We start from the raw sequence: 20,000 nt of genomic DNA on the forward strand, positions 1-20,000 counted from the left end.
ACCCAGCCTCTGAGGAGCAACTCGGATGGCCTTTTGAAGTAGCTCTCTATTCATTCTTTCACAGCAAATCAGCAGCAGCACAGAATATCGAATGGACAGCAGTACTGTGATTATTAAATGAAAATGTTAGTCTGGAGTGCTGTCCCATTCTTTGCTTTAGTGGACAGCAGAGTGCAATGTAATTGTTTTTTTGCTTGTTTTCATTTGGATGAGGTTTTACCATTTCAGTGTAAACAACTAAAGCTGCCTACTCTACTGTTAAGCTGCCTTGGTGCATATCAGTTTGTCTTCTTCATTATGGCAAACCATTTTGTACACTGATGTTGCACACAAAGTGACTTGGAGACTTGACTCAGACTAAAGATTTCTTCTTTGTTTTTTTGCTGTGTCAGGGTGACCGTGTCAAAGAAAAACTCTCTAACAGGAATAAACATTGAGCAACAATCACAGAGTTTTTTCAGTAGTCACAATGCATCCATGGAAGTTCAGTGTTTTACACTATAATGTATCTCCTAGTGTGTGTGGTGTGTGTGTGTGCGCCAGGTGGTCTCCACACTGGGCTCCCTTCCCAGTGCTGTGGTCATGTCATGTTGAGCGTCATGAACTGCACCACATTACTGGGATTCAATTAAGATGGATTCAAAATCCATACCGCTTTTATAATGTACCTCTTTATATTATAATGTACCTCTTTATAGTATTATGTATCTCTTCTGTGCTGTTAAATTGACACCCCCCCCCCCCCCCGCGCCTTGCGTCCCCAGGGAGCCCGGTGGCGGAGTCCTGTGTGGGGTGATACGGATCGGCCTGGTGGCCAAGGGCCTCCTCATCAAGGACGACATGGACCTGGAGCTGGTGCTCATGTGTCGGGAGAAGCCCACCGAGACGCTGCTGCGCACCGTCTCCGACAACCTGCCCCTGCAGATCCAGGTGAGAACACAACTCACACAGGACCTACCTACCTACCTGTTCTCCAGTATTCCACCCACTATTTACAGGTGAGAACACCTGAACACCAGATTGAATGAGCCAGTTTGGGAATTTAGCCAGGACACCAGGGAACCCCCTACTCCCTAAGCCGTGGCCTACTGGTTAGCTCTTCGGACTTGAAACCGGAGGGTTGGCAGTTCGAACCCCGACCAGTAGGCACGGCTGAAGTGCTGTTGTTGCAGGCAGCTCACTGCGCTGGGATTAGTGTGTGCTTCACCTCACTGTGTGTTCACTGTGTGCTGAGTGTGTTTCACTAATTCATGGATTGGGATAAATGCAGAGACTAAATTTCCCTCACGGGATCAAAAGAGTATATATACTTATACTCTTTTTGATAAGTGCCATGGGATCTTTAATGATCACAGTGAATCAGAACCTCGGTTTAACGTCTCATCCGAATGACGGCTCCACTGGCCTTGTCTCACCCCCTTTACCTAAATCCTCCCATAACCATCTCTGTGGAGACTGCGACAGCTCCACACATGCACATATAACCCAATTCTGCTCCTTTATCTATGCAGTGCCCAAAGCTGTAAAATGCCTGTCATGTTTCAGATGTGGACCCATATGCTCCCCTTTACATCTCCGAGACGCCCTCGACTGTCGCCAACTCACAAATCTCTAAGCTAGTGTGTCATGTTTTGGTTGGTGAAATCTGGAAATGTAATATTGTGACATTTGGAAATGTAGTATATCATGTTAGTTCACACGTCTGGTGTTTGGTGTGAGGTCCTTCTTCAGCATTTGAATGAATGAGGACAATAACAAGAAAAACAATACAGTACCCCGGGATTTATATATTAGCACAGTTTTCATAAAACATTCATGACCACTTTCAAATAAAGTCACCAGCCATAAAAAATACATTTCTATTTTTCTATTTTTCCCATATTATAAAACGTTTAAACGATTTTTTCATAAGAAGGTGTTGGGATGTAGCCGAAGGCATCACATTACATCCAGATGCCTTCACTTACACACACACACACACACACACACACACACACACACACACACTCTCTCTCTCACACACACACTTACACACACACATTTACACATACACACACACACACAAACAATCTTACACACTAACACCAACGCACACACACATTTACCCAAACATACTTACATACACACACACACAGACACAGACTCACCCTGACAGCCCTAGGGGTGTGAGATGAAACTGTGCGGTTGGGCTGGCTCTTATCATATGTGGCAGTGGGCCGTGCCAGGCTCTCAGCTCGGCGTATCAGCGTAATTGCTTTCTTGGATGGAACATCGTAATTTGAGAGAGAGGCTCACACATTCAGCTCTTTTTCTCTCAACAACGAGAGGTGCTCGATTCTCTTATGAGAGTGGTAGGTGTGTGTGTGTGTGTGTGTGTGTGTGTGTGTGTTTGTGCATGTGTGTGACCTTAGTGTGTGTGAAAGTCAGGGAAGGATGGATTTGCAGGAAGTTTGTGTGTGTGTGTGTGTGTGTGTGTGTGTGTGTGTGTTCGTGTGTGTGTGTGTGTGATGCAGACTTTTGCCAGAAAAAGGGCCAGCAACACGCAGCAGCAGGAGGCAGCTCTATTTATAATCCCAGCTGTAATTAATATAGGCCCACCAGACAGCAGGACTCCCAATTAGTTAGACAGGACCACAGTCTCCCAACCACACACACACACTCCTCTCTATTTCTCTCATGTTTTCTCTAACACACACACACACACAAGTATAATCACACTCTCACTCGCATGTGCACACTCACTCACTCACTCACTCACTCACTCACTCACTCACTCACTCACTCTCTCTCCTTGCACACACACACACACACACACACACACACCTACCACTCTCATAAGAGAATCGAGCACTAGTTTTCTCTCTATACGCTTCCTCCAGGGCTCTCGCATGTCTCTATATCTGGTAGTGAGGAGAAGTCACAGTATCAGTGTAGGCACCCATACACCCGTCTATATGTCCTCTCCGGATCTCCACATAGTTCTGATGGTTTCGGTTAGCGGCGTTCTCACGCAACCTGCTTTCTAGGAAAATGGTATCCAAGATTGCTAGGTTTTTTTTCCATAGGCACACACACACACACACACACACACACACACACACACACACACACACACACACACACACACACACACACACATATACAGGCTGAGTATTGGCACAGATGCCCCCATTTGATTCAATTATGATTCACAAGCTTGGCTAACAGTTCGGTTTGATTCGGATTTGATTTCCATGTGATTCTTCTGAAATATTAAATACTTTATAGCGGCTTTCCATATTTGGAGCGATGATTAAAAACCTCTGAAGGGAACACTGGAAACAAAAGTGAATAAATTCAAAAAAAGGCCAAAGGCTTGTATGCAAAAATCTCATTTGAGGATCACATGGGTAAAGTTGCTTAAAAAAGGAGAACCAATCTGTCTCTTTCAAAGCACTTAAACCACCAGCCTAGCATTTGGTCCAAAGTCAAGTCAGGGGTGATACACATTGAATATTGCTACATTTTGCTAATTGCATTATACAGATTTTTAAAAATGATGAATAATTAAAAAAAATGATTTGCACATTGCTATTGCTCTCTCTCACACTCTCTCACAGACACACACACACACATGCACGCAGACTTTACACTCACATGACAGAAATGTCCTACATAGAGACCAACAGCAGGAAGTGATGGCTCAGGTGGCGCAATCAACATCCTCTTTCTTCGCCTGATTGCAAAAGCAGCAGCACTGCCTCCAAAGTAGTGCTCTTCAAAAAATGGAAAAGCTGTGTGTGTGTGTGTGTCTGTCTGTGTCTTGGCACGGTAATTGATTCTTCTGTCTTTGCACATGAGACAGCCAGTTCGCAATTATGTGGTCAGCAATTAATGAAATGGGTTGTGGTCACCCAATGCCCAGACACAATTAGTTTCAGTGCAGTGTGTGCGTGCGTGCGTGTATTAAGGGACTCTTAGTAATAGTTGGCCATTAATATTCAACATTGAATACGACAGGTGGCCCAAAGATTGTGTTTGCAGAAGAGAGGAGCTGGGTGTTGTGGTAAAGCTGAACCCTGACCCTGAATTTTGACCCTGAACTTTGACCTTGTGACCTCTCTGCAGAAACTGACGGAGGAGAAGTACGAGGTGCAGTGCAGCGTTCCAGAGGCAGCCATTTTGGTCCAGAGCACTGGCGATCCTAAACTCACACTGAAGGTCACTCTCACCTCGCCGCGGATGAGAGAGGAGGACACCCCCACAGACGCGGCAGATGCGGCAGATGCGGCTGATGCGGCAGATGCGGCTGATGCGGCAGATGCGGCTGATGCGGCAGATGCGGCTGACGGGGCTGATGCGGCTGACGGGGCTGATGCGGCTGGCGGGGCAGATGCGGCTGACACAGAGACAGACACAGGTACCGCTACTTCTGTGTGAGCGTGGGTGTGATGAGTGGATGGATGGATGAGAGAAAAAGGTTCAAAGTTCAGCGTGTTCTGTGCGTGTGTTTTTTAGTTGTGTGTGGTGTTTGTGTGGGTGTGGTTGCTACAGCAAAGAGAGAGAGAGGTCTTGAATCTTGTTACATCTCCATTGGGACAGACAGCTTTGATATGTAAACATCAGCCATGTTTCTTCCCTTTTTAACTGTCTCTATCCACTCCCCCACACACACACACACACACACACACACACACACACACACACACACACACACACACATTCACATGGTGACCGCACAAGACTGCCTCTACCTCTCCTTCAACTCTTCCTCACATTGTTGTTTGACTGGAGGGGTCAGGCATAAATAAAAACACAGAAATACATTTGCATACATTGTTGTTGCATACATCATTATTTGCGCACATATGTGTGCATATTCAAATGACAACCCAGAATCTAGAATTCTGTAATAGTAAGATAATGCACTGTCTAGTCTGCACAAATAGTCCTTTTTATATCCTTTCTATACCCTTAACACACACACACACACACACACACACACACACACACACACACACACACACACTGGTTGTACTTAGGGATGTGGTGAAGGCAGGCATCCGTACAGAGATAAGGAAAAGAGACGAGGGGAACCCCCCTCCTTGGAAAGCACTTAAGCGATAAGGAAGTGTTTTCTCTCCCCTCAAGTCATTATTTCTCTCTCTCTCTCCCTCCCTCCCTCCCTCCCCCCCTTCTCTCTGTCTCTCTCTCTCTCTCTCTCTCTCTCTCCATTGGTGCACAGTCATGCCTTTGTGTGTGAGTGAGTTAAGAAGCCAAGTCAGAGATCTTGTGGTGTGTGGATCCACCTCATTCTGTGGTACAGCACACTTAGATTAGATATTTCAGGATATCTACTGTATATGCAGAAATATAAACAGCACAGTGTCAGTAATAGGTGATGTGACTGTGTGTGTGTCTGTGTGAGCATTTAAAAGTAATCTGTTTCCTCATCATGTTCATATTACCAGACCCTGCCAATCTCCAAAGCTCCAAGCCCTCCTTTTTGTTTTTCTCTCTCTCACTCACTTGCTCGGTCTCTCTGTTTCTTTCTTTCACTCTCTTTATTTCTTTCTCTCTTTCTCTCTCTTTCTCTCTCTCTCTCTCCCCTCCTACTGTCCCTTGTCTGTCTGATCAGAGCTGATTTCATATCACCCAGTGATGGCAGCAACATCCTAACCGCTCACCATAGGTGGTGTGAGTATGTTTGTGTGTGTGTGTGTGTGTCTGTATGTGTGGGAGAGTCTGCCTCGGGCTTTTTGTGCCTCTCTCTCTCTCTCTCTCTCTCTCTCTCTCTCTCTCTCTCTCTCTCGCTATCCTTCTTTCTCTGTCCCTCCCTAATTCTCTGTCTCTGTCTCGATTTTCAGAAAACACACACACACACGGATCTCTAGGAATATATGCATGCAGTCTTAACAGATCATTGTCTTATGTAAGAAAGAAATTGATTTACAGAGGCAGGTGCACTCATCCATTCTGTGTGTGTGTGTGTGTGTGTGTGTGTGTGTGTGTGTGTGTGTGTGTGTGTCCACATGGACAGACAGTCAGGTTTGTGTGTGTGTGTTACGGCTGCTTTGACCAGATGCCATCCCTCATCACTCAGTCACACACATACGCACACACACCCACACGCACACACAAACACACACACACACAACTACACACGCACACCACAGCGACACTCAAATATGGACACACACACACACCTCGTATATTTCAGGACAGGTCAAGGGCTCTGTCACAGTAAGGAATGGTTCAATCTCTCCTTCTTCCCTCTGTCCTCCCTCTCTCCATTAGGCTCTTTCTTTCTGTATCTCTATCTCTCTCTATCTCTCTATCTCTCTCTTTCCCTCTATCACACACTTCGATACATGACAAAACCTCATCTGTCAAGGGCCACACCAACGGAACCTCTGCTTGGCACACAAGCAATGCAATCAGCCTCTCTATACATGCACACACACACACACACCCTCCCTCCCTCGTATCTGTCACATCAGAGCTTTATGACCAGTACCCACCCAAGTTCAATCATGGCCAGCCATAAACAACGCTCATTACAAGCTGCCACCCCTACACACACACACACACACACACACACACACACACACACACACACACACACACATACACAAGCAGAGTAAATAAATCAATAAATACATAAAGTGTGAGAACCCACTCCAATCTGACCACCGATCAGGGATGATGGTGTCGGGCCAAGCGCAGTGCCTTAAGGGGGGTATAGTGAAGGTAGTGGGCAGGAGGTGGTGCTGATCCAAAGCCATCCATTCTGCCAGTGCCAACCCAGCCTAGCTTAAGAGTATTAATGGTTTCCACACGATGTTCAGGGGAGATTTAGTAGCCAGTCGTGGCTGACTCTCAGCTCTCCATCTTTTGCTCTCCCTGTCTGGCTGTCTGTGTCTGTCTCTCTCTCTCGCTCCCTGTCTGTCTGTGTGTGTGTGTGTGTGTGTGTGTGTGTGCGGGTTACTTGCTAAGTGCATCAGTACCAGTTGTCTGACTGAGCCTGAGATGCGGGGAGCTGGAAGGGCTGCACTCGTTTTTGTCTCTCCCACACATGCTGTTCTGTCTCTTATCTCTCCTCCATCCTCGGCTTTACCCTCTCTCTATTGCTCAGTCTCTTCCCCCATCTCTCTCTCTCTCTCTCTCTCTCTCTCTCTCTCTCTCTCTCTCTATCTATCTATCTCTCTCTATCTCTTGTGTATCCCTACGGCAGCGGATGCACTTAAAACTCCAACTACTCCAGCTGTGTCCTCTCTAATGAGGGAGGGGGGGAAAGAGAGGAAGAACTGGCATGAATAATAATAACAATAATAAAACTAAAGACTGATGGTCCCATTACACACACACACACACACACACACACACACACACACACACACACACACACAGAGTCTCTAAATAACTTGACATGAAGGATGACTCTGCATCCTCACCTTCCATGCCTCTCTCTGTACTTGCTGCTGAAGCATTAATCCACAGAAAAGCAATGCGTCCGCATAATAGCGATAGTGTTGTGTGCGTAATTTATTCAGCTCTGTGAAAACTTGGATTTGAATATTAATATTACATTGTGTGAGCCTTTGTGTGCTTGAGTGTGCTTATGAGTGCATGTGTTTGTATATTTATGTTTTGTGATTATGTGTGTGGGTGTGTGTGTGCGTGCAATAGTGCATGTAGGGGTGCGTGTAATAGTCCGTGTGTGTGTGTGTGTGTGTGTGTGTGTGTCTGTGTGTATATATCCGAGTGCGTGCGTGTGGGTGGGAGGGAAACAAGAAGTAATAATTAGACTAATTGCATTCAAGAGGAAGTTGAAGCAGCGCAGTCCCTATGAGCATTTAAAGAGCCACTCTCTAGTGCTCTTAATTCTCTCTCTCTTCCTCTCCTCTCTTTTTGAGATGTATTAGTTGTTCTGCTGGTGTCCACTGCATGACAGCGGTCAGTTCAGTCCCAGCACAGCCCCCAGGGCAGGAGGGGTCGGTCTGTGTTTCACAGGTGCAAACACACCTCAGTTCAATCATCCACACACACACACACACACACACACACACATATATCCTTGCTATCTTACTTTGAATAGTAGGTGGATATCATGTCACTGTTATCTCATTGCTGTATTGTAGATTGAACTCTGTTCAATAGTGTCTATGGAAGCCTCATTGTTCAAAGTAAACATGTGTTTGTGTGTGGATGATTCCTCACCCGCTCTTTACTTGCACCTCTGAAACACGGAGTCCTGTATGACGCCCAGCCAGACCAATGAGGTGTCCTCATTGCCTCGCGCCGGGTTGTCTTTGGCCAATCAGCCATCTCTTCCGCCCCCGATCCTCCCGCCCCTTTGGCTGCACTTTGACTGGAAGTGACCCTCTTCCTTTTTTACACCCTTTTCCCCTTTTGGCCATTGTATACATGTTTTGTACGTGTGTGTGTGTGTGCGCGCGCGCGAGAGTGAGAGAGTGTGTGTATATAAATGTGTGTGTGTGTGTGTCTCTGGTTTATGATTTCCTGTGCCGTTCTTCTCGCCGATAGAGCGCGTTGAGCCGTGCGCGGAGCCGGAGGTGCTGGACAGAGAGCGGTGCCTGCTGGCGTTGGCGTCCCTGCGGCATGCCAAATGGTTCCAGGTTGGCACTCGGCTCTTCTCCATTGTTATTGTAGCCTTATGAATGAAGCACAAACAGCAGAAACAGCAGCAGCAGATCATGCAAAGCACACCTGCTTATTTTTTTGGGCCCTTTTGGGAAATAAAGATAAGAAATAAACAAATGAAATAAATAAACAAATAAATATGACATCTATGTTAAACATTGTTATCACTTCTCATACACACTCTGTGGAATGTCTTTAGATTTGGATGAAAAATGAGCATAGAGGTTGGTTGCATAAGAGCAGGTGGCTTTGGAGAACCTAGAATCTGGTTATAGAAGAAATATTAGACACAATTTTTTTATCGTAAGGCTACAAAAGCAATTGTTACACATTTTGTTTTTTGTTTAATTTGTTTCCCTTTTTTTTTGTTTCTTTGTTCTGGCTGTTTTGTTTGTAACCTGCTTGCATTCAAGTAAGACAACAAGCAAACAAACAAAAAACAAAAAAAAAATCAAATTGTTGTTGATCTCCTAAACTGTTTTGTCTCCTCCTTTCTCTCTCCCTCCCCCACCCAACACCACCTCCTTTCCCCCAGCTGTGTGGTGTGTCCACAACGTCTGGACTGGACACTGTACCCTAGAGTGCGCTACAGATAGCGTCTAGACGGCTAGAGCAGGGACTCTTCGCATATGCGCAGCTGACCTTGTTGGTCTTTCTTCTATAAAGTTGTCTCATATTTGTATGTGTGTGTGTGTGTGTGTGTGCGTGCGTGTGTATGCGCGTGCGTGTGTCCTCCCCTTGCAGGCTCGAGTGAATGGGCTGAAGTCGTGTGTGATCATTCTTAGAGTTCTGAGGGACATGTGCAACAGAGTACCCGCCTGGGAGCCCCTCAAGGGATGGGTGAGTCTTTCTCTCTCTCACACACACTCACACTCACACTCACACACACACACACACACACACACACACACACACACACACACACACACACACACACACACATACACGATCACACTCATTTACCAGCTCTAATCTTCCCTCCTCCAGTCTTCAATTAGTTTGGCTGAGCTACTGGACTTCTTACGAGCGCACCTGAATTAATGTATTCCCCCTCCTAGAGCCTGGCATGTGGGCTACTGCTTAGAGATGGATAGATAGATAAATAGATAGGGGTTGGGTGCCGAATACCGTGAGAACATGCCAACTTTTTGTCATTGCTTGCAGCTGTTGGTTAAAGAGGGAACTAGCTTTTGGAACAGCCAGGAGCTTAATGATTAGTTGAATAAGACCATTACGGAAGCAGATGACCTGAGGTAGTTAATTGGAGGAGATTACCTGTACATTCAGTGCCGCAGTGCCTAGGTACTTATGTTTCGTGTTGACAAACAATCACCAGAAATGTACTTTACCATTGCGTTTCCACATATGTAGTGTTTCCTCAACTTTCTCCAGTAATCTAGAGTTAATTCATATACCAAAGCGGTTGTGTTGCTTTTTGTTTGAATATTATGCATCCTTGTCTGCTGTGCTGTTTGACCTTTTGACCTTGAGATGTGACCTTTGACCTTTGGCAGCCCCTGGAGCTGATCTGCGAGAAGGCCATCGCTACGTGCAACCGGCCGCTGGGCGCTGGAGAGGCGCTGCGCAGGGTCATGGAATGCCTCGCCTCCGGAATTCTGCTGCCCGGTACGTACACTGTCCTGCATCACCACCATCAGAATATATAAATGCGAGTTTGAGGCCTCACAGACATATCAGAAAGAGCGTTTGGGTTTGTCACAGCTTGGGGTGTGTTTCAGTGTTTGATAGAATTGCATTGTAGGCCTTTTAAGTAGTGAAGGTGTTTAATGGGTACATTTGTGGTATACACGTTTGTTTGTTTGTTTGTTTGTTTGTTTGTCTGTCTTTTGTGAGGGGATGCCCAGGCCTGACGATAAGTAATGGGGAGGGAAGAGGGTTGGTGAAAACGAGGATAGGAGTGAAAGACATAGGTTTGGCTATGAATGGGTAAATAAATAAACCATTGAATTAAATACATTAATGAATGAAACTGTCTGAATTCAGTTCACCATTAGCCCCCCCCCCCCCACTACTGTGTACAGCCTCTGAAAGCAGCTCATCTCGGTGGCCCTAATCCCTCCTTTTATAGGCAAACTAACAAGCTGCATAGAACCCAGCGAGCCCACTGAGACATGGGGCCGCACAGGCTGGACAGCGATAGTACACACAGACAGGGGAGAGCTGACCAGAGCTGCCAGACACACACATTAACAGACACACACATTAACAGACACACACTCGCGCAAATATGCACACAAATGCATGCAAATGTACATAATGCACATAGACACACAAGCTTGCACTGAAACACTCTGCTACCACACACACTCACAAATTGTATTGTAATGACCAGACACACATATGAGTTTTGTCAACTGAATACACACACAGATACATACACACACTATTGTAGCATCATTTGTAAGTAAGAAAACACACACACACACACACACACACACACACACACACACACACACACACACACACACACACATACAATAAAATGAGTGGATGATTGGAGTGGAAGGGAGGGGAAAAAAGGCTTATACACATTTTTACATTTCTAATTTGTCAGAATTAGATTCTGCTCTACACTCCGTGCACCGCCAGCAAATGGATACTCCGCGTTTCCAATCCTCTCCAGACCAAAATCTATTTCTCTTCTTCTTTTTTCTCTGTCTCTCTGTCTCTCTTTCTCTCCCTCCCACTTAAGTTTAATGCAGTCATAATTAATTAATTCTGTGCGGAGCAGGCATTAATATTTCATCTGGTGGACTGGCAGGGATACTAGGTTTTTAATAATGCTGTTTTGAAGAGCAGTTTTATTTCATTTTATTTTTATTTTTCTGCCACTGCTTCTTGTTGTGAATGTGATGAGAATTGAAAGCGATAATCACACAGAACAAATCCTGTGTGTGTGTGTGTGTGTGTGTGTCTCTAACATAACCAGAATTACGAACTGGAAATGATGAAAGAACAGGATGTGATCATGATGACCTGACATGTACAGGAAGTGGTCTTACTGAAGAGATAAAACCAGGAAGTGATTGAGTGTTATGTTTTTGTTCGGTCCCTATTTCAGGTGGACCAGGTTTACACGACCCGTGCGAGAAGGAACCCACAAACACACTGGCCAGCATGACTGACCAGGAGGCTGAGGCCATCACGTACAGCGCACAGGTACACACACACACACACACACACACACACACACACACTGGCAAATACTGACTTTGTTCACCATTAAATGGGAAATCTTTTAATTTGCAGAGTTAATGAGCCGTGGTATTGACCATTGTGGTTTGGCAACATGGATTCATTAAACCAACAAGATCTTGAAATTGGCACACAGTCAGGTGGTCGTGTTGCCAAAGTCCGATAGAAGTCAGAGGAATTTCAGAGCCATCCTGGACTGCAGTCTGCAGTCCTGAAAGACTAAAGTCCTTTAAAATAATAAAAATGTTATTAAAATGCCTGCGGTCTTGCTCAATATTTGGGCTTGCAGGTGTGTTTTTGTTCAGTATCTGTGTAAACTACATAGCAATGGAGCTCCAGGGCACAAGGCTAATGTTTTTTTATGAGGAGCACTGTAGCCCCTTACTGAGAATTTTAAGAGGACAAGCAGGACATTTAGAGGCAATATCTTAAATTGACCGGCAACGCAGTTAGTCACATTTCCCCCCCATTTGAACTGTATCACTGATGAAAGACTATGCTTTGGTAATAAATGCAAAAATGACAATGTGCTGTTTTATACAACAGTTAGGTCAGGTTGAATTATTAATATAGGATTGGAAGAGAAGTATTCCATGAGTCCTCATGAGTGGGAGTGTCTCAGGACATCACCTCTTGGACTGTCTTACCACTAGTAATCACTCTGCAGTTTGCATTGAATTGTCAGACGCCAACAATCCATTCATTCAAAGCCAGAAAGCAGCGACTTCATAATGTTGCATTTGACATTTGTTGAAAGAGTTAATGGAGTAAATTGGTTGAATGTTCAGATTGACATGTAACACATGTAACAGTTTGTGGTGTTGGTGTTTATGCAATATCTATGGCATTCCCTCACTCTAAGGATATCCATGCACAGATGATTGAACCCCTGGTTTGGGGTATTTCCAGAGAGAGATTGAGAGAGAGGGGAGAGAGGAAGAGTTTGAGATGGAGAATGAGAGTAGAAAGGGAGATTGAGAAGGGTTACAGACAGAAAGTGTGTGTGTGTGTGTGTGTGAGGATCTGATTTAATCTGGAGCTGCTCAGATTACGGTCATGTCTCTCTCATCCTCTCTCTAAAGGACTGCAGCCTTATCACAGCACTCCTACTGGCCACAGCATCACTGTCAGCAGCAAACCACCCCCCCTCTCTCTCTCTCTCTCTTTCTCTCTCTCTTTCTCCTTCAGTACCTCTCTATATCTCTCCTTCATTTTCCCCTGTTTGTCTTTTCCTCACTCTTGTTACCTGTGGTTTTCTGCTGCGCACTCTCTCTCTTTCTCTCCATCTGTTTCTATTTTTCTCTCTATCTTATATCTCTCTCTTCCTGTCATTCTCTCTCTCATCAAAAGAAATGCATCTCTACAATCAGTCTTTAATTAGCGTGGGAAAGCTCTGCTGTTGTGACCTTTCTGCTCCTCGTGTGTGTGTGTGTGTGTGTGTGTGTGTGTGCTTGTCTGCATGCATGATGTCTGTGGCTGTGTGTGTTAGTGTGAGTTTGTCTGGGTATGTGAGTGCATGTGTATCATTGTGTGTGTGTGTGTGTGTGTGTGTGACAGAGCGTGCTCTACTGAAGGTGTGAGGGTGCCTGCATGGCTGGGTAGATCTCAGCAGCCTTGTTTTCCTTTGAAGTAAGGTGAACACTACTATAGAATGCCAATGTGCGTGCGTGCGTGTGTGTGTTTTTTTGCGCGCGTGCACGCATGTGTAAGAGAGTGAGTGTGTGTGTGTGTGTGTGTGTGTGTGTGTGTGTGAAAATGAGCATGTCTGTGCGCGCGCATTTGTGCTTAACAGCGGGGTGAACAGATAACAATCAGACCAACCAGTGAGCTCTCCTGTGAAATGATACCATTCCCACAACCCTGTCTGTTGCCATGCTGTGTGTGTGTGTGTGTGTGTGTGTGTGTGTGTGTGTGTGTGTTTGATGTGGGCATCTGCTGTCTGCGTTCCAGCACACCTCTTTGATGTGAGAGTTTACAGCTGTATGCTATGTGCCAGCAGTAGAGCTGAGAGAGACTCTGCCCTCATCAGAGCTGGCCGAATGGAAAAGTAGAGAAGAAGGCTTCTACTTGTCTCTGGTATTTAATCATCTTCTGCTTCTAACACGGCTACAGCTTTTAAAAAGGCTTCTTGTGAGAGGCTTGAGTATGTTTGTAAGGGTTTTTATTCTAAGCATGGTATTATGGATTCTGAGAGACTCAAGTATGATTGTAGTTGGCAGAATAGTGTCGATAAGTAGGCTTTTCTCTGTTGTTTTGGTTCTAACATGGCTACAGCATTCAAATCTCCTTATTGAGAGAGACTCAAAATATGATTCAAAGGGTTTTTTTGTAAGCAGGGTTTATTATGGTATAGCTTAAGTAAAGTATGTTATTTTTTGTTAACGTTTATTCACTTTTAAATTGTGGTTTTAAATCACTGGGAAGCGAAACCTGGGCTTTTTAATTGCGTGGGTTGCTGAGGTTGTTGTGTGATCTGTGAACAGTGAGCAAGCACCTTCGGTGCATGAAGTGGAAACCTTAACGAGTTTTCTGGAATAAACATAAATTGTGTAAGTGGAGGTAATATGGTAATGTAATCCTGCTGGAGATTGCTGATTATTCAGTGCTCCATATAAGGTACGCTTTAGTCCTCCTCTGGGCAGAAGGCCATAGTGATCTGAACAGAGGCTGAAATAAGGTCAGAAGACGCAGGTGTGTTGCACTTGCTGACACATACTATAGTCTCATCTTTTCTTTGGATGTGCAACCTCCTCTCAGAACTCACAAACACACACACATACGGGCCCTTAAAAGGAGGAGAGGACCACCATCTCCCAACATTGCAACTGGCTGAACTTGTGCGCCAATAATCAACCGCACACCCAAGGCCCTGGGCCATTCACTACGAACACAACAATGCATCCAAACATCACGTCATGGAACGTCCTGTCACGTTACATCCCACCCCAACAAACAAGGTATCGCCGCCATTGCCGCTGGACAGATGGATCTGACAGCCTCGTTGGCATAATGCAGCCTGATGCCAACCCTCTCTTCTCCTCTCCTCTCCTCTCCTCTCCTCAATCCTCCAGATGTCCTTGTGTGCACCAGCAGGGCTACTTCTCTCTGGTTACGGGCCAAGCCCAACAATCATCTCAGCCAGAGAGAGCTCAAATTCAAACCTGATGCCGCATCATTGCCTTAGGAATGGAAGGGGGGGTGTGCAAAAGGGGGGGCAGTAGGGGGCTGTAAGAGGCACGTTTTAGGGGGCACAAAGCTGAGTATGCATACACACACACATACACACAAGACCTACCCTCTTCCCATGTGCCAGGGCTATCGAATCGTGCTGCTTTGCAACACCTCAGTGCTCACTTGGGAAATTAGGGTCTTGGAATTAGAATAGATTGGCCATGCAGTGCTGTACAGTGCGTTGTGCTAAGAGTGATTGTTTTATTATTAGGGATTTGCTGCAGCGGGGTGGGGGGTGGGGGAGCAGGTGGTGGGATGTGGGGGTGGCTAACAAGCAAGTTGGCAGTCAGGAGGTGATTTGGGAAAAAACGTTGGTGTGTGTGTGTGTCTGTTTGTTTGTTTGTGAAAGTGTGTGTGTGTGTGTGTGTGTGTGTGTGTGTGTGTGTTCGAGAGAGAGAGTGCTGGAGTCAGCAACACTTTTCCATACGGCATAAAAAGTACATTCATTATACACAAATATTATGCATTGCGGTAGTAATATGGAGCCCCTAATGGACTGGGGGAATATTTTTGGAAGTGAGTTTTACATCAATACTGGGAAATTTACATGAAGCATTTGTAAATGTTGCGCTGAACAGCAATGACAGAAAGCCCTTGCGATGCTTGTTCTGAGATTGTTAATGCATGTTTAATCCTCTGCAGATACAGCCATTACACTGTGCAGCAGTAAGTAACGTTTAGCAGCAGTGGCTCTGTCCCAGCAGCCTCCACTGCAGAGAGGATGAGAGGATGAGAGGAAGAGAGGAAAAGAGGATGTGAGGATGAGAGGAGAGGATGCAGGCCAGCTGTGTTGCTTAGTAAGCTAGTGTAGAGGGACAGTACAACACTGTTAGGTACCTCGCTTGTTCTCCTGGAAGATCTAAGGTAGAGACGTTCTATAAAGAACCCTGTGACGAACTTGGAACAGGTTAATCTGTAGAACCCCATCACCGGCTGTAGATTTCAGTCACAATTTCTAGTAGTTTCTTAGTGATTGTGTTGGGTGTTCTTATAAAAGCCAAGTAAGGGACTTTTTTCAGACCCTTGGTGGTCCATATGTAGAGAGGCATGTTTCTGATATTTTTGCTCTGATTTGTCCCAATACAGACAAACACTCAGAAACAGACAGGGCAGAAACATGACACTGATCTGTGGATAATTTCTGTGTGAGACAAAGCCAGTATTCCTGTCCAGGAGGATACCTCTGGTGCTACTGCGTGCCATATGACTAACAGAGCTCTATTGTGTGTGTGTGTGTGTGTTACAGCAATCTCTAAGGCTCATGGCGTTCGGACAGATCTACAAGGTCTTGGAAATGGATCCACTTCCCTCAAGTAAACCTTCACAGAAGTACCCTTGGTCAGATAAAGAAGGTGTGTGTGTGTGAGAGAGGAAGAGTTGTACTGTATGTGTTGTGTGAAGTGATCGATGTGTGTTTATGTATGTGTGTGTGTGTGTGTGTGTGTGTGTGTGTGTGTGTTCATGTGAGGTGTGAGACAGAAGGAAGCTGACATTTATACATGAAAAATTACAGCATATGTGATGGCCATAAATTTTGTATGAAGACACAGTCTGACACTTTTGTGTGTGTGTGTGTGTGTCAGGCCTGGGACTGAAGAGACCGTACGAGGACGGGATGATGGATGACAAAGACCTCATCAAGAAGATGAAACGCAACCTGAGAAAAGGTCAGTGGCTGCATCTCTTGTCAGTCATGTGATCTGCTCCCCTGTCACATGATCACCCTGCCGATCTGACCCCGGCTGATTGGAGTCATCTCTTTACCCAGAATTCTTGATGCCCCTGTCTGTCTGTCTGTCTGGTTGACAGCAGACATGTTAGCCGTGTGTGTGTGTGTGTATGTGTCTGTGGCTAGAATACCTCTCTATTGCTATACCTTTCCCCCTCTCTTTTTTTTCTTAAGGGGCCAGGGTCCAGGAATTCATCTCTCTCTTTTTCTCTCTCTCTCTCTCTCTCTCTCTCTCTGTCTTACAAACACACACACACACACACACACACACATATACACGCACACACTCACACACACACACATTCTGGTCTTCCGTTGTACCTCTTTTTTTGTTCTTCCCCCTGTTCGTGTTCGTCTTTTTCTGCTGGTTTGACTTTTTGTCCCGCTCAGATCTCTGGTTCTCTTCCCTCTTCACTCTCCTTCCCCCTCTCCCACCATCTATCCATCCCTCCTTTTCATCCTCCATCTCTCCATCCTCCCTCTCTCCTTTCATCTCCTTGCGCTAAAGTAGCAGTATGTGAGACATCATCCTTCCCTCTTCTGCCCTTTATGTCTCTCTCTTCCTCTTCTCTCTCTTCTTTCCCTCTTTCCTGCCCTTCATATCTCACCCTCCCTCTCTCTCTCTGCCTCTCTCTCTCTCTCTCTCTCTCTCTTTCCCTTCCTCTCCCGCTCTCCCCCTTCCTCTCCTGCTCTCTCCTTCTCCCTCTCCCTCTCTCTCTCTCTCTCTCTCTCTCTCTCTCTCTCTCTCTCGCTCTCTCTCTCTCTCTCTCTCTCTGCTTTCTCTCTCTCTCTTCTCTCTCTCCTTGATTAGCGGCTCATAGCTGTGGGGAAATCAATGCCATCGATTCCCCATTTCTCTCGCTCCTCTACGTGCTCCTCTACGTCCTCGAGCCGTTCCGTCCTGCCGTCCCTCCACCCCACCGACCGACCGGCGGTGCAGCGGTGCAGCGGCAGAAGGAATGGCTCGGCGGCGTGCCGTTGGGATAATTAGTCTGGGTGATGGAGGAGGCCAGCACTAGCTGACCCAGGAAACAGCGCTGGGGTCTGAGGGGGGTGGTACTGCGAGAGAGGAAGAAGTGTGTGTGTGTGAGAGAGAGAGAGAGAGAGAGGGTATGCGTGAGGGAGTGTGTGTCTTGGAGCTAAAGGCACAGCAAAGACTGATATGGGGAAACAGCGCTGTGGTCTTAGTGAGTTGATAATGAGAGAGAGATAGATAGATAGATAGATAGATAGATAGAGAGAGAGAGTGTGGAAGTGAGTGCAGGCTGACCCAGGAAACAGCACTATCCTCTGAGTGGGGTGATGACGAGCTGGAGGACACAGTATCCTCACCGTTATAGGGCCTGATGAGCCACAACAAACATGCTCACTGACAGATGTGTTGTAGAAGAAATATGTTTACATTTGTGTCTGGCCTTCACTCTGTAGTGTCTTTTTTTCATCGCAAAAAAAAGTGTCCTAATGGGAAAAAAACAGAAAAAGATTTTAACTAAAACATTTTCAATCCTATGACCTTGCTTTCTCTCTCTTGGTGTTGTCATCTCTTTTGTCCTGTCCCCCCACCCATAGTTCTCGACAGTAAAGCAATAGACTCGAACCAACCAATGAACGCGCTGATGCGGCTGAACCAGATCCGGCCGGGTCTGCAGTACAAGCTGCTGTCGCAGTCGGGCCCCGTGCACGCGCCCGTCTTCGCCATGTCCGTGGACGTGGACGGCACCGTTTACGAGGCCTCCGGCTCCTCCAAGAAGACCGCCAAGCTGCACGTGGCCGTCAAGGTGAGCAGCGCTGTTTGTGTGTGTGTGTTTGTGCGCGTTTGTGAGCTCACAGGGTGTCAGAGCTGTGTTTGAGTTTGTGTTTGTGATATAGCTATTACTAAGCTATTACAACTTAATATAGTACTTAGTAATAGTGTAGTTACATTGTAACAAATTGATATTAACTACTTAATATCATAATTGATAGGATTGATAGGGTAGTTACATTGTAACAATATTAATCATTTAATATTGTAATTGATAGGATAGTTACATTGTAACAAATTGATATTAACTACTTAATATCGTAATTGATAGGGTAGTTACATTGTCACAAAGTGATATTAATATGGTAATTGATAGTGTAGTTACATTGTAACAAATTGATATTAACTTCTGCCACAACTGGTTAGGGAGAGCAAGCCCCTGTTTGTAATGAAGCTGTTGATGCAGGAAGCACTTGACTGGTTTGTCTACGTGCGGAGCTGTGGTTGGTTGGTGCTCTGTGTGGACATGGCCGTGGTCCAGAGCCAATTAGAGTCCAGCGCTGAGACTGTGGGCCAGAGTGCTGACGGTGTCAGAGCAGGGAACACGGCTGCTGCTGCTGATGTTTAAAGTTGCTCACGCTGGTGTACCGGGCAGCCGCACAGCTTTTTATTGCCTTTGGGCCGCACCAGTGGGAGATAGGGGTCAGGACAGGAGGCTAGGTGTGTGTGTGTGTTTGAGAGAGAGAGAGATCGCTCATGTTTCTGAGAGAGGAGGGGGAATATGTGTGTGTATCTGTGTGTGCTCGAGGGAGTGCGAGATAATGTGTGTGTGTGTATTTGTGTAAGACAGAGAAAGATGGAGTGTGTGTGTGTGTGTGTGTGTGTGTGTGTGTTGGAGCTGAGGGTGCAGTGCTGTAGGGGTAACAGTGCTCTCAGCCTTGTGGACTTTGTAGACGAGACAAAGTGCACTCCCCCTCCTGTGTAGTGCAGCCAGTGCAGAGCATTAAAATAAATCAGAGGAGTACTCACTGTGGCAGGCCTGCCTTGCTCTCTGCCTTAAGGGAAACACACATCTCAATGGGCCCACACCGTTACAACTACACTAGCCACACTACACACATCTCTATAGGCTCACACCGTTACAACTACACTAGCCACACTACACACATCTCTATAGGCTCACACTATTACAACTACACAAGCCACACTACAGACATCTCTATAGGCTCACACCGTTACACTGTATACTGTACTAGCCAAACACCACACATCTCTATGGGCTCACACCGTTACAACTACACTAGCCACACTACACAGAGAAACTTTTTGACAACAACAAGAGCAACAACATAAATGTGACATTAGCATGTGATATACCTTCAGCTTTGTGGTTGTGTGTGTGCGTGCGCGCGTGCGTGCGTGCGTGCAACATTAGCA

The 20,000-nt window shown here is 45.9% G+C and overlaps 1 protein-coding gene across 6 annotated transcripts in view; it reads left to right on the forward strand.

Annotated features, from left to right (window-relative positions):
• The window catches only part of LOC121680284 (spermatid perinuclear RNA binding protein), a 46,925-nt gene that overhangs the window by 11,032 nt on the left and 15,893 nt on the right, over positions 1–20,000 (forward strand). For 4 of the 6 annotated variants that reach the window (XM_042059527.1, XM_042059529.1, XM_042059528.1 and 1 more), the window contains exons 3-11: positions 765–930; positions 4,108–4,399; positions 8,527–8,618; positions 9,388–9,483; positions 10,158–10,269; positions 11,726–11,823; positions 16,337–16,442; positions 16,674–16,757; positions 18,389–18,597. In XM_042059527.1, coding sequence (XP_041915461.1) covers positions 765–930; positions 4,108–4,399; positions 8,527–8,618; positions 9,388–9,483; positions 10,158–10,269; positions 11,726–11,823; positions 16,337–16,442; positions 16,674–16,757; positions 18,389–18,597 — 1,255 coding nt within the window. The remainder of the gene's footprint in view (positions 1–764; positions 931–4,107; positions 4,400–8,526; positions 8,619–9,387; positions 9,484–10,157; positions 10,270–11,725; positions 11,824–16,336; positions 16,443–16,673; positions 16,758–18,388; positions 18,598–20,000) is intronic. The other 2 variants (XM_042059530.1, XM_042059531.1) reach the window with 2 other exon arrangements.

Source organism: Alosa sapidissima, chromosome 13 (genome assembly GCF_018492685.1).
Source record: "Alosa sapidissima isolate fAloSap1 chromosome 13, fAloSap1.pri, whole genome shotgun sequence".
Classification (NCBI taxonomy): domain Eukaryota; kingdom Metazoa; phylum Chordata; class Actinopteri; order Clupeiformes; family Clupeidae; genus Alosa; species Alosa sapidissima.